General features: G+C 43.6%; 1 protein-coding gene across 1 annotated transcript; it reads left to right on the top strand.

Moving 5' to 3' along the window:
- Positions 1-2,725: 2,725 nt before the first annotated feature.
- LOC119853874 (pantetheinase) lies at positions 2,726-14,505 on the top strand. Its single transcript, XM_038397421.2, has 7 exons — positions 2,726-4,904; positions 4,974-5,104; positions 7,694-7,886; positions 8,733-9,024; positions 11,056-11,429; positions 13,745-13,915; positions 14,235-14,505. Exons 1-7 carry the CDS (start codon positions 4,692-4,694, stop codon positions 14,373-14,375), a joined length of 1,515 nt encoding a protein of 504 aa, XP_038253349.1. The 5' UTR covers positions 2,726-4,691; the 3' UTR covers positions 14,376-14,505.
- The last annotated feature ends 378 nt before the right edge of the window (positions 14,506-14,883 follow it).

Genomic DNA, 14,883 nt, shown 5'->3' with positions numbered 1-14,883 from the left:
CCAGCCTGCCCCTTCTGTCTGGAGCACCGCCCCTTCCCCCACCAGAGCCCAGAGGCCCCTCCTCTGCCCTGGAGCGCCAGGCAGGCAGGCAGCGTGGCCCCGAACCCCAAAGCGGCGGGTGGGCAGATAGGTGTGCTGAAGTCTCTGGCTGATCATGGCCCTCAGCATGCTGGGTGGGCAGCCGGCATGAGCACCGGCTCCAGCCGCCCAGAGTCCCTGGCTGCAGGCCAGCCCCCACTAGTCCCAGCCCAGGGCAAGGGTGCTGAAGCTCTCCCAAAAGTGGGCATGGCTGGGGGCCCGCACCTGAGGTGGAGATGAAAGCAGCACCCTGCCCAGGGCAGGTGGAGGGATCCAGACTCCCCATAGCTGCCCACCCAGCTGTCCCCAACCCAGCTCTGTCTGGGGGAGGTGCGGGGGCTCGCAGAGCTGCAGCCCAGCCATGATAAGAGCCGGGCAGGCACCTGTGGGGAGCCCCAGTGAACCCTCTACCTGCCTGGGGGTGGGGCCTTGGGGGGAAGAGGAGGGAAAGGGGGCAGGGTCTGCCCTGGCAAAAACTGGACTGGGCCAGGCTTGTCCATTTTCAAAAAGTGGGAAGGCAATGGCTCCCTTCTCTCTCCCCCCGCCCCCTCCTGTCCCCCCAGTTCTGGTGCCACTGCCCTGGGGCCCTGGTCACGGGAAGGAAGAGCTGCAGCAGACCATGGCGGGAAGCAGGAGGAGGTCTGGGGGAGGATTGTGGACAGGGTCACGCAGGGAGTTTGGGTAGGCTGAGCCTTCCCCTGCCTTCAATACCCCCTGTGGTATAAAAACGGGGGGGCTGAACAATAAGTGATAAGCAATTGAATCAACTGATTGTATACAACATTACTGTATTATAAAAGTGTATTGAGAGAACTTTTCTGAAAGCTAATGGCACACTGGTGATTAATATCTGTGAAATGTGTTTGTTAACGCTATAAGGAAATATGGGTACTTAATTATATTATGTTTTAAAGTCTGTGGTCAAACATGGAGAAACAGTTTCCCTCCCAGACGGGAGAGAAGGCAGCTATTTACCTGTCTGCATGATGGAGCATGGTGTAACTAGAAACAATGGAAGCCATATTTACATAGAAATAATACAGGGCAATGGGAAGCCCACAGGAAGGGAAAAACATCCTCAGGTCACCTTGCCTCTTGAACTTTAGAAGACATAAGCAAGGACAGAGACATCTTTGAAATCCGTCACTAGACAGGCACAAGAGGCCTGAGCTCTTACAAGATGAGAAAGATAAGTACTTCAACCAAAGGCAGGGAGATTGAAGTCTCTGGAACTGACTATAGATGAGAAACTTGCTTAAGGAAAACTCTTTCACCTGGGAAGACAAGGGAAGCCAGCACCTTGTACTTTAGTGGAAGGTCCTGATTGAGGTAAAGTCAGCTATGGCTCGGAAGAAGAATGACTGGTGAGAGAAACCATCTTGAAAAAAGTCTGTATCTTGTTACATTAGGTTTTAGACTTTTAGATGCCTGTTTTCACTTTTATTTGCTTGTAACTCTATCTCTTGGATTTTAAGTGAGTTCAAGTATATCTTGTATTGTTTTGTTTTCCTATTAATCTAAACCACCAGAGCATGGGCGGCAGGCGGACCCCTCCTTCGGGTAGGCTAGCCCCACAGCAGGAGCCCTGAGCCTCCCCATTCCCTACCTGCGGACGGAGATGCCCTGGGCCAGCAGAACCCCAACCCGCCCTCCCGCTACCACCATAGAAGCCCTCTGCTGACCCCAGCTGTGCTGACTGACCGCCCCGAGCCAGAGGCCAGTCCCAGCCACGCTTGGCCGGCTGACCGACCCCAGCCCCAGCCACGCCGGCCGGCCTACCAGTTTGAGTCCAAGCCACAGGTTGGAGAATGGGAAAGGCAGTGTTTCTCATCTCCCAAGACCCCTGGAAACCCAGCAGAAGAGTGCTGAGCTTTTTATATGCACCATGGAGGCTCTGCGGTGGCTGAGGAGGCATCTAGGGAGATTACTGATGAACCCAGGAAGCTGAATAGCAGATACCACTGCCTTAGCTGCCCCGGAACCTGCATAGCCCATAATAATAAGCAAAAACCCACAACATGGTGCCCCGCAGCTGTGGCTTTGCCAGGGGAGGCTTAGCCTTCCCTGGCCTATTATATCTGCCGCCCATGCGCCAGAGCTGTTGTTTAAATGGAAGGGTGTATTTATCCCAGTTAATAAGCTGTGTTGTGCTCTTGTGTCTTTAGAAATATAAATGAGCCGCCATATTTCTCTGAACTGTCGAGGAGTGAGCTAGACATTGCAGAGCGCACAATTTTGGGGAGGTCCAGGACTGGGAGTGTATTGGGATCACCCTGCAAGTAGTAACCAAGGCTGGTGGAAGCCAGAGTGGGGCAGTGGGACTGAAGACAGGATGATGGGTTCAGAGCCACTTAACCAGAGCTATCTAGCACACAGACAAACTCAGGGTGTGACCTGCATGCTCATAGGCTGGTTGTGAGCATCCTAGCTTGGGAGCAACAACAGCAAAGTGTTGTGAGTCACCCAGAGCTGCAGGGCAGGTGGTGACACAACTTCTCACTGCTCTGAATTGCACCCCAGAACATGACGGTATGCATAACCAAGTAGCTTAAAAAGTATGATCATTTCTATAAAATTTGTCAATTTACCCTTTTATTCTGTCTATTTTTATTCAACTAAAACACATGAACGTGTGTCCAGAAGCAGGGACTACAACAAAGCTAGTCTCCAGGCAGCCTCATCAACACAGCTGGCCTGCAGCAGACTGCCTGATTGGCTGGAGAGGCCAGCAGGCTGGCTGTTAATCCAGCAGCAGCTCCTTGCTGCCTGCTCAGTGTTCATGCCCAACACTGTGACTTGTCCTGTGTTACTTGTTTGTTTCCGTTGCTCACCTCCAGTTTGACCTTCAGCTCTAGCTTCTGACTGCTGACTGTGGCTCCACCCCAGTTCTGATGCTTAGTTTCCCGCACCTATTGTGACCACAAGGCTAGGCCACCTGACCAAGTCTGAGGAGCTACAGCTGGTTCTTACAGTTTTCCATGCCAATCTGAAGGGCAAAAAATGAACTCATTTCAGGGAGGCTTCCAAGTTACCTTACCAAAAACATCATGGAATATTAGTTGCTTCCTTTTTAAAGGATCATATCTGCAGCCAAAAACTGAATAGCTGACATCCTGGTCTAGACCTCTTGTTAGCAATAATGCATCTAAATTAGTGCTGAACATTTTAAATGCAAGCACAGCCAAAGACACACTGTGCTCAGCACTGCTTTAAAACCGTGCTCGACGCTGGTTTTGTAATATTCTTAATAAGGTATGGAGAGCTTATATTTAACAACAAAAATGATTTTAAATTAAACATGGCATGACACAGCAATGAGAGCCTGCTGTAAGCTTCAGCCAGCCACAGTCTGTTCTGTCCCCTGCAGTCCAGAACCCTTCCTTCCAATATTGGAGATGAGCAGGAACTGGCTATTTAATTCCATGGGAAACTTCACATTGCTAAAAAAAAAAAAAAAATCATTTGGAATTGGAACAAGAAGTAGGAAATGAAAAATTTTGCACAGAACAGAATTTTTTTAAAAAAATTCTGGGCCGGGAGCAAACCAGCCAGGGAGGTGGCCACCCAGACAACCCATTAAAGGGGGATCCTGGGAACTGAGCAGCCTGCTAGATGCCTGGCCAGCTGGCAGGCAGGCTGGCAAGAAACCAGGCAGGGCAAGCTAGTCAATCAGTTTGCCTGATTGATTTTGTTGCTAGTTTCAGTAGAATCAACACATTCCAGTGGGATTCTGTTGAAACAGCATTTTCCAAAAGAAAATTGAGTCAGAAAATTTGTTGACCTGCTCTAGCTAAAATAGAGACTGAACTTTGGTCTCTGCAGTCACTCTGGGTGAGTTTAGTGCACCTGTTCTTATTGGCTATACCAGTGTAAACAAAACTAAACAGGCAAAACTGTTTTCTTTTTGCTCACTGAGACTGGGATTACTCACATGAGCAAGGTGAGCTGGATTTGGTTCAAGATGTATTTAAATTCCCCAGCTATGTTTAAAAGAGCAGCATAAATTATTGTTTAAATGTTGGGCTACTCTAGGTCAATTTGGGCTCCTGACAGCTCTATGTTCTTGGATCAGTTCTGAGATGCATTCTATGGCCTTCCTTGTCACTTTACAAAACTGTGTGTTAATGTTTATTCTGAGGGCAGCTGGTACAAAAGACAAGACAACATACAATTCAAACTACTACCTGTGTGAATTGCACAAGTTTGTCTAGAGTCCGCCTTAATGGGAGTTGGACTGGACTCAAGTACAAACCTGGTAGAAATTCTACTCTGCACAAGTCTACTGAAGTCGACGGAATTGCACGTTATAGCAAAGCAGAATTTGGGCCTCTATTTCTAGACAGATGTTTAGTGTGTCCCTTTGGCAGTTATTCTCATGTCAGTGATTCAGTGAATATCACTCCCCTGTTTAACTGTGTAGATGGTTTGTTGTTGTAATATGTTTTTTCAGCTGTGGTAATCTTGTTGCACAATGCTGTGTTTTCCCAGATAATTTCACAGAGAATTGTTGCCAAAGTAAACTAATGAGAGAGCTGGACATTGCCACCGGTCTTCTTTTCTCCTTTACCCTTCAGAAACTTGCTCTGTTTTCCATTTACCACTGAGCATCAGCAATGATCATGTTCCAGCCTCACATATATGCTACGGTTTTTATACTCTCAATCCTTCAGGCCTTTGCCTTGGACAGCTACATTGCAGCAGTATATGAGCACTTTGTTATATTGCCAGATGTCACTGGGAGTCCTGTTTCCTCTGACGAGGCTCTGACACTAATGAACAAAAATATGGATGTTTTGGAAGGGGCCATCAAAGCAGCAGCCCAACAGGTATTGTCTCTTAATTTTCTTGGTGGTTTTGTTCTTGGTAGTAAGTGCTTAATTTAGCTGTTGTTTCAGGGTGCACACATCATTGTGACTCCTGAAGATGCCATTTATGGCTGGGTCTTCAAAAGAGACACCATTTTCCCCTATCTTGAAGACATCCCAGATCCACAAGTAAACTGGATTCCCTGCACTGACCCTGAAAGGTATTCCTTATGAAGTGTCTTCCAAATAGCTTTACAATAATGTGTTAATGGTCTGAAGAGAAGTGGATTAATGATAAATGCAAAAGACCTGAGAGGTCTTTTGAATTTGACTCCAAGATTATTGTACACAACAGTTAAATAACCGAGTGTCTAAAATGTCCTGCTCGTAGGAGAAGCAGATAACATGGGTTATCAAAACTGGCATTGTTGGTGGAACAGAGGAGGCAAAGGGGTAACATGATAAAAACCAAGTGCAGATATGGAGCTTTCGGGGTGGGGGATAAGCTCTGAAGAGCTTTAGAGGTATGTACAAAAGATGTGTACTTGTAGTGTAGAAGGAGGAACAAGTAGAGGAGGGGAAGTAACAGGGTCAAAATAACAGGAACAATAACTTCTCCATTGGAAAAGTAACACATACACTGTATCAGGTTGTCAAAGTCTACGTTACTGAAGTCAGAATTAAAAGTTTGCATTATAGTTCAATTGTGAGGAATGGGGTGTGTGGGGGATGGGTTACTGAACATACTGGAGATGTCTGAGATATATGCATATAGGAGCAGAGTCTCTTAGGCTATGTCAACACAGGAGCTGAGAGCATGCTTCCCAGCGCAGGTGGACAGACACTACAGTGCTAGCAATGCTTGAGCTAGTGATCTAAAAGTAGCCGAGTCGCCGCAGTGGCTCATGCTAGCCACCCACATACATTCCCAGGGATTGGGTATGATTGTACCCCCGGGAGCTGACTGATGCCCCCATGTTGTACGTGTGGTGGGGGGTACAGTGTATTGCGTGGCTGGGTATTGGTCTTAACCATCCTTAAATGGGTTTAACTAATTTTTTTGTTAGAAGGAGCAGACAGAATGTCTTTTGGTATGTAAGCCACGCCTCTAAATTGATTAGAATGTTTGTGAAAGGATTAACTTTCATATTAATTTACATAGGATCTCACTTAAATCCAATTTGTAAAATATAGGCTCCTTATCTAGCCTTTGTGTATAATTTTACATGCATTTCTGTCCCCATTGCGTGAAAGACGAGACTTTTAAAAATGAGGATTATATGGGATTATACCATCCTCTAGGCTCTGATTACCGTGTTTGCAGATACTGAACTCGCAAGTCTGTTATCAGCCTGCTGAATGGGGAAGGAGTATGATATTTCAATCCTGCATGTGTCTCAAGATTCATGTGGAATTCTCAGAGCATTTGCACAGGTCTGGGGCATTTGTGCTGAGGATCAACCTTCCATGCTGCTACTACAGCTCTCTCCTACTCGCCCTGCTGCCGCACAGTAGCACATGAATCTATATCTGGAATTTTGGATGTGTAATTGAACATTTCCATGCATTTTTAAAGGGAAACCGTTGTCTGTGTTTAACAATTTGCTAGTAAATAGCACCACAGAAGTCTCTCTTCATTCTTTTTCTTTTACAGGGGCAGATGAACCAATTTTAGTAGTTTTGAAATGAAGTATGTTTTGGACACACTTGAACTCAGCCCCATGAGCCATCATCTTGGCTATAATTTTAATTGTTTTTTTTAATAATGCATTATATTTATAGTGACCGGTAAAGGCTGCTGCTCATGTTATGAAGATCATTGTAAAAACCAGACTATGATCACACATGTGAAGAGAGGTGCACTGACTGGGGGAGCCATGAAGAATAAGGAAAGCAGGCCCTGCTCCCTCCATCCCTTCCCATTAAACAAAAAGCACGGCAAGGAGAGGGATTCAAAATGCATTTCTTTATATGCTAAATCTTTATACTGCTGTACAAAGTTGGGAGAAATTTTTTCAACAAGTAGATTTTTTTGTTGAAAAATGCATTTTTGGTACTCTAAAACTATTCACAAACTTGACAAATAGTTAGAGCTAAGAAAAACAACATTTTTTTTGATAAAGTCAAAATGTTTCATTCCTACTTTTCATTTCAAAATAAATTAAAATTTGGCCAATTTAAAATGCACACATACATGATGAAAACACTCCAAAATGTCTGAATCGAAATATAAAACTAAAAATTCATTTTGAGTTGACACAAAATGAATCAAAAACATAAAATATTTGAAAACCGTTTTTAGTTTTTTCAATCTGATGACCAATTTAGGAAAAAATTGGTTATGTTTCAAATTGAACTGACAAATCCATACTACATTCCGCTCTACTGTAATAACCCCTGTCCAGTTTCAGGCAATCGTGGTAGGTGCCGTACAAATACCTAGGGGGATTCACACCCTGTTTCACGCAGCTGACATTCTAAGGCCTCCATCCTGCTGTAGGATCGTTGAGAGCACACCCTTCCTTCCACCCATGCAGAAGTCCACTGAGGTCAAGGGGCTGTCCGTGAATTCTGATAGCCTGCCTGCACAGCTCCAATTGCAGGATTAAAAAATAAGCAATATCTGTCGGAAGGCCTCCTAGTACTTAGCTGCTCCATAACAGCTGCTGCTCTAAACACTAGTGTGCCATTCAAATATTAACTTTGAAGTCTATTTTCTCATTTTTTTTTCTGCTTTGAATTTAGAATTGAAATAGCCCCTGGGCTATTTTTTGTTTTGTTTCATTTTTCTTTTGCCAAAAATGAACTAGGTTTGCTCCTGCGGCAGTGCAGGAAAGGCTCAGCTGCATGGCAAGAAACAACTCTATCTATGTGGTTGCCAATATTGGAGACAAGAAGCCATGTAATTCAAGTGATCCCAAGTGCCCCAGCGATAGTCACTATCAATACAATACTAATGTTGTCTTTGACTCAGAAGGGAAATTGGTGGCACGCTACCATAAGGTAAGAAATAACATTACACTGTTCTTTTCTGTCAGTCTGGGAGGGAAATCTCTCAAGGTGTCAACATTTTTAAACTGTGTTGAGAGGATTAGTTGAAATGAGATGGGGGCAGGAGAGTGCTGCTAGGCTGGAAGATGTTAATGGCTGTCATCAACCAGTTCTTTGATCTACAAACAATTTCAAACATGGTTAAAGCTGCTAGCTCTACTAACCATATATCTCCGTTTACCCCCTTCTGGTTTTCCTGATTTTCACCAAAATCAATAGGGATCTGACTATTGATGCCTAGAACATCCCCTGAAATTCTGGAGTTGATCAGGTGTGGTGTTCAAAAGTTATAGCATAACAGACAGAGAAATACCATTAAGTAGAGTGTTACATCAGGCTTCACTCAACTGGTTATTGGGGTGGACTTGGAAATGTAGAGTATGTTTACACTGCAGTACAAGACCTGCATCACCATCGCATGGCTGGACCAAATCAACTGACTTGTACTTGGGCTGTGGGGCTAAAAATTGCAGACATTTGGATTGGGCTCTGAGATCCACCGCCTTGCGGGGTTTCGGGCCCAGGCTCCAGCCCAAGCCCGAACGTCTATGCTGCCATTTTTATCGCACAGCCCAAACTCCGTGAGCCCGGGCCAGCTGACCCAGGCTCTGAGACTTGGTTCTGTGGATTTTTTATTGCAATGTAGATGTATCTTTACATGTTCAATATGAAGGCTTTTAGATTTTTTTTTGTTTTTGTTTAAATGAAGGTCACCTTTAGCATTTTTATAAAATGTTTCCAGGTTATTGCATTAGGTGCCATTTAACTGTTTTCTTCCTATGTTTTTTTTTTTGTCAGTATAATCTCTTTATGTCAGAAACTCAGTTTGATTCCCCCAAGGAGCCAGAGATTGTCACTTTCAACACATCCTTTGGAAAGTTCGGCATTTTCACTTGCTTCGACATACTTTTTCATGACCCAGCTGTGACTCTGGTGAGCAAGTTACATGTGGATACTGTGCTGTTTCCCACTGCTTGGATAAATGTCCTACCACATTTGACTGCTATTGAATTCCACTCTGCCTGGGCTATGGGGATGAGTGTCAATTTCCTTGCAGCTGATACACACAACACCAGAATGGCTATGACAGGTAACTTGCTGTTTGGGGTAAGGTGAATTATTTTTGTAATACTGGATCTTTAGTCTCTGTCTCTTCTTTGAGATTATTTTATGCTGCACAATGTATTTCTTCTGAAGCCAAAACCCACCATGGTAACCTCATTCCTAACCTCAATATTCCTGATGGCAAATGAGGGCAGAGCAAAACTCACTGTGTTTGCTTTTTATTTTTTTTCCTCTCCCCTTCCTAGCTTCTCAGAAACTTCCTTTGTTTTTTTTTTACTGACTTGCTGTGCATGAACAAAATCTTGCACCTTCTTTGCTTGGCTTCCCTGAGCCATTAAATCTAGCTTTTTACTGATAAACAGTCCTCTTCAATCTCCTTTCTCAACACATATCACTAGGTTGCCTTCACCCTCAAATGCTCTCTCTTTCAGCTAGTTCACACAAAGTTTTCAATAGCTAAAGAACAAGACCCATTCTAGATTACTATAAAATACAATCATAAGACTGGATAATAAATGAAAACCAGCATGCAAGATTCCATTTATACTAACCAAATGCAAGACTAGTTTGTAGCACCATTCAGCAATGTTCAGCCCCTTAGAACCAAGTTTTCAGGGCTGTCACAAGAGCACTGTTCTTCACCCACTTCTTTTAAAACAATGTGACCTTGTGTTTACTGAGAACTAAGTAGATGGAATATGATCTTTTAGCGAAGGACCACATTTGCATTTTGAAACCTATTAGATCTTATGCTTGCATGATTTTAGGGTTGGGTCACTGATCGTATTCACGTTGTCTGAAATACAAGGGATGTCTCCCAGTCTCGCCCTCATCTGTTTATATGAGGACTTATCAATCTAGCAGACAAAGGTAACAAGATCCAATGGGTGGAAGTTGAAGCTTGACAAATTCAGGCTAGAAACGAGGACAGTTTTTTAACCGTGAGGGTGATTAATCATTGGAACAATTTACCAAGGATTCTGATGGATTCTCCGTCACTGGAAATCTTTAAATCAAGATTGGATGATTTCAAGAAGATATGCTCTTCTTCATCCCCAGCAGATAGACTTGAAGCAGGAATTCAAGAATGGAAGTCCTAAGGCTTATGTTTTGAAGGACCTCAGACTAGATGGTGATAATAGTGCCTTCTGGTCTTAAATTCTATGAATGAATGAATATGGGATGGCTGTCATAGGATTCATCCCTTGCATAGAAACTCTTACACAGTGCTGACTGGAGTGTCATGCTGAGAAGATCTGATATTTTGTCCCCCATGGTCCATTCTGATTGGCAGAGATGAAGAGATTCTGGAAAGTATATAGGTGTGACATGGAATCCGATACTCTAATAAATGGTCCAGTTTTTCGCCCTGATTTGCCTTTATCTGGTCAGCCAGATTCCCCTGATGTGGAGTTCTCAAGTGGGGTAAATCCAGCATAGCCAGTTCCTATGCCATCCCCCTCCCAGCCCTGGGGTAGGGCTGTAGGGTGAGCACATTGGGCTCTGGCTGTTCTCAGCTGGTGGATGGCCCTTTTAGGTCTGTTGTCAGCTAGCGTAGGTCACAGCAGCCCTCAAGCTGCTCTGTTCTGCAGTGGGGCCAAGCTGAGCAGAGACTCAGGGAGCCATAATTGGATTCCTGACAGCACTGCATGCTACCATGCCCTAGCCCCCTTCTGTTGTGCTGAGGAGATTTCAGCCATAGTGGAGAATCTGGCCCATTGTCTCCATAAGAACACCATGCACCCTAGGATGATCAAATGTCCCAATTTTATAGGGACAGTCCTGATATTCAGGGCTTTGTCTTATATGGGCACCTATTTACCCCCCCCCCCCCAATTTTTCACACTTGCTATCTGGTCACCCTAATGTACCCTGTCCCTTCTCTAGGAATTTTAAGAAAAGACTTGAGTTCTTAAAGGTTTGATTTGGGAGGTTAATTTTTGGTAATATTCTAAACATCATAATAGAATAGAACAGCATTGGGGAAAATGAAAAGGACAAATCATTCAAATGGCTGATTTTTTTTTGGACTGAAAATTTTGTCTGTCACTCACAGGGAGTGGTATCTATGCACCTGATGGACCCAGGGCATTTCACTACAATATGGATACAGAGAACGGTCACCTCCTGGTTGCGGAACTGAGTTCACACCCTCATCTTTCTCCCACCTACCCTGCTGCTGTTAACTGGAGCACATACGCCACAAGTGTCAAAAGTTTCTCACAAGATAACTGTGATTTCTATGGAGTCATTTTCTTTGATAAGTTCACCTTCACTGAACTAACTAAGCCTGAAGGAAATCGTACAGTTTGCCAGAAAGACCTTTGCTGTCATTTGAGCTACAGGATGGCAGAGAAGCGAGAAGATGAAGTTTATGTGCTGGGTGCTTTTGATGGCCTTCATGTTGTTGAAGGAGAATACTATTTGCAGGTAAAGCTTATTTTTGGGGATATATACTTCATATATATGTTTATGAGGCTTCTATGCCTGGGAAATGGTTTTGGATCCTGGGAGAAAAAGGGGACAATGGTGTTTTCTCATGTTCCCCTGCATGGCCCTTTGGTTGCTAGTGATGAGTTGATGCTGTAATTTCTAATGAGTCTGCTTGCCCTTCATGCCAAATATAGCAAGTTTTGGAATGGCCCTGGGTACAAACTCAGAATTCATGTGAAAAGAGGGAATTGATCTTGTATGATAATAAATTATTCCACAATAGAATGGATCTTTATATTCTCCACCTCTTTTTCTCTCCCCCTCTTTACTTCACCATTTGCATTGTCCACTGTGCTGTCTTAGAGACAGACTTCAGGATTGTAAATAGCAGAAAGATGTATTTGAGATGCTGTTAGTGACTTTGAAAATTGGAATGAAACAATCTTTTTTTGTCTCCTTCATCAGAGTTGATCTTTATCTGATGATTATTTTTAAAATATCAATTGATTGCATCCAACTGTACAAGATATTTTATTCAGCTGAATTCACAAAGATTGAGTTTTTTCTTATTTGCCATATCATGTCAATGAAGTATATATAAAGTATCAAAGTTTTATTGGAAATGTCAAATGTTTTGCTCTGTTAACCAAACATTTGGGAAAAACCATGATTTTCCATTAAGTGCTATCTTGCTGTAAATATTAATTTGTTTAGTCACATTAGATAATATAGACTGCCCTTTGTTTTCTGAGCAAATCTATTTCATTGGCTACTTACTGACAGGTCCTTTTTAAATTTACTTTCTTCTACCTGTCACCAACCACTTTCCTTACCAGCTGTCACAGATTATAATCCCATTATGTGTCTTGATGATTTAGCCACTCTATATCTCCTTTGATACATTTTCAAAAAGTCACTTTGATGGAATCAAAGTTCTTGTTTGTTCCAGTTGATAAAATTATTTTAGTTCTTGCCGAATGTCCAGGGCTGTGGACCAAGTCTTTTATTTCTCCATAAAACAGGCGACAGCAGTTTATGCTGATACACAACAATCCCGACCTGGAGGGGATTGTCTCTGGGAATAAAAGGCTAAATCGGTCTCTGTACCCATTCCAACCTTGGAATCTCCGCTGAGATGGCCAGCACAAGGGTGTCAGTTATGGTGCTGGCTTTATTATGTAGACACCTATCCACCAAGAATTGGATGGAGACATCCAAATTAACTTCTGATAGACCACCAGCCAGGCCACTAAGTGATTTTGTTGCTAACAATGTGTATAAGATTGCCTGAGCTCTCCATCAAATAACTTGTCTCAGTTTTATTGGTTAAAAGTCAACTATTTGATGGAGGAGTGGGAAGAACAAGTGGAAACGGTAGAGGTGGCTCTTAGGGAGAGCATAAAAAAGGATCCAGGGCAAAGGTGCTGACTTTTAGTTTTCTCTGGGGGTACTCCACCCTCACTCTGCCCTAAGGTCTTGCCCTCACTCTGCCTCTTCCTGCCTGCATTTCACCCCCCTCTCCTGAGGCCACGCCCTTGCTCTGCCCCCTCCCCGTAGGCCCTGCCCTTACTCCACCTATTCCCACCCCTGCTCTGCCCCCTCCCCGGACCCTTCCCCGCCCGCTACTCTCCACCTTCCCCCATGCCCCTCTCCCAGCCACCAAAAAGCTGTGGCTGGTGGGTACTCCAGCCCCAGAGCACCCACGGAGTCAGTGCCTAAGATCTAGAAAAGTGGAACAGTCTAGGGTGGAATAGGACAAAAGAAGGGGGACAAAGTGTCAAACAGGAGCAGAGGTATCCAGTGGGTAGATGGATCTGAAAAGGCTACAAGGCCAAACCCAGCTGATAGAGAGAAACCACTGCCTTTGTGACAGGTTTCAGAGTAGCAGCCGTGTTAGTCTGTATTCGCAAAAAGAAAAGGAGTACTTGTGGCACCTTAGAGACTAACAAATTTATTAGAGCATAAGCTTTCGTGAGCTACCGCTCACTTCATCGGATGAGCTGTAGCTCACGAAAGCTTATGCTCTAATAAATTTGTTAGTCTCTAAGGTGCCACAAGTACTCCTTTTCACTGCCTTTGTGTGCACTAGGTGAGGGAGGGGAGAGCAGTTTGGAGAGACATGCTGGGGAGACGAGCTGCAGAGCTGGAAACCCTTTGATCCAAAAAGTTGTTCCTGATGCAGTAACTTAGTGGTTCATTGGCATCAGAATTGAGCTGAGGTGGTACCATCTGGTCTTGAGGAAAACAAAGTCAAATTTTACTATTAGTAAAACGATTCTCCTAAATGCGTGTTCCTTTTCCTTTCCTCATAGATATGCACACTACTGAAGTGTGAAAGCGCAGACTTGAAAACGTGTGGGCTGCCAGTGGCTACTGCTCAAACCAGGTTTGAAGCATTCTCTCTCAGTGGCACATTTGGCACCAATTACGTCTTCCCAGAAGTCTTGCTTAGTGGGGTTCGGCTGGCGTCCGGCGAATTTCAGGTAGGAGGATGTATTTGAGCTGCTTCAAACTAGCTTCTCAGGGGGCTCATAGGGGAAAGTAACAAAATATTGCAACAAAGTCAAAACAAACCTAAGACAAACTTGTTAATAGTGGGGAAAAAAACATGTATTTGGTGCCCTTTCAGCTCAGCAATTGGCCTCAGAAAGCAATTTGGCTTTGTATGTTATGGTTCAAGACTTTACTTAAACTGTTTCCTCAAAACATTTAACATTTATCTTACAAATGCATGTCACTTGTGCACCATGTCATATTGCTGCTTTATCAGGATGTCATTTTATTATCCTCTTCTTCAACTAGGTATTAAGTGATGGACGTTTGATCAGTCAGAGTGGTACATCTAAACCAGTTTTAACAGTGACACTTTTTGGGAGGTGGTATGAGAAGGACCCACCACAACCACACCAGACACCATTATTTCAGAATAACAATGTCCCATAATGCATCATCTACTTAAACAACAACCACTGTGTTCCTTATTTCCTTTTATAATCGTCCTTTGTTTAGTAAATATACAGCAGCCTATTTCATTACTGTCACATATTGAGAAATAAATCAACTGTGGCTACTATTTTATGACTACTTATTCTTTTATCACTCTTGAATAGCAGTTGCCTTTGTCTCACTGACTTCTGGAATTTGGTTTTTCTAGCGTGCAAAAAACTGAGCGTTATGAACCTGATGTTAAACTGCATATCAAAATACTATTGCATATTTTATAGTTTTAGATAACTATGGGATTAATAAATAAAATAACTAAAGGCCTGATCCTGCATAATAAATGCCAGATAGAAAGGCACACAAATGCAAGGAATAGAACCTACCCAGCATGCTGCCCAAGGATATGTGGCCTATTCACATCACATGTTTCCTATTATGAGTCCAACACTCGCCACGCTTACCACATCTCCTTCCTTTCCCACAGGTTCTTCACGACCTTGTGTGTGCC

This window comes from Dermochelys coriacea, chromosome 3 (genome assembly GCF_009764565.3).
Source record: "Dermochelys coriacea isolate rDerCor1 chromosome 3, rDerCor1.pri.v4, whole genome shotgun sequence".
NCBI classification, from domain to species: domain Eukaryota; kingdom Metazoa; phylum Chordata; order Testudines; family Dermochelyidae; genus Dermochelys; species Dermochelys coriacea.
This window is presented reverse-complemented; position numbering and strand designations above follow the sequence as displayed.

Bases quoted from the DNA above. Each gene is read 5' to 3' on its own strand.
- LOC119853874 (XM_038397421.2), top strand. From the start codon at position 4,692: ATGATCATGTTCCAGCCTCACATATATGCTACGGTTTTTATACTCTCA. The intron at 7,887-8,732 runs GTAAGAAATAAC...TTTTTTTGTCAG, and splicing joins TGGTGGCACGCTACCATAAG to TATAATCTCTTTATGTCAGA. The intron at 9,025-11,055 runs GTAACTTGCTGT...TGTCACTCACAG, and splicing joins CACCAGAATGGCTATGACAG to GGAGTGGTATCTATGCACCT.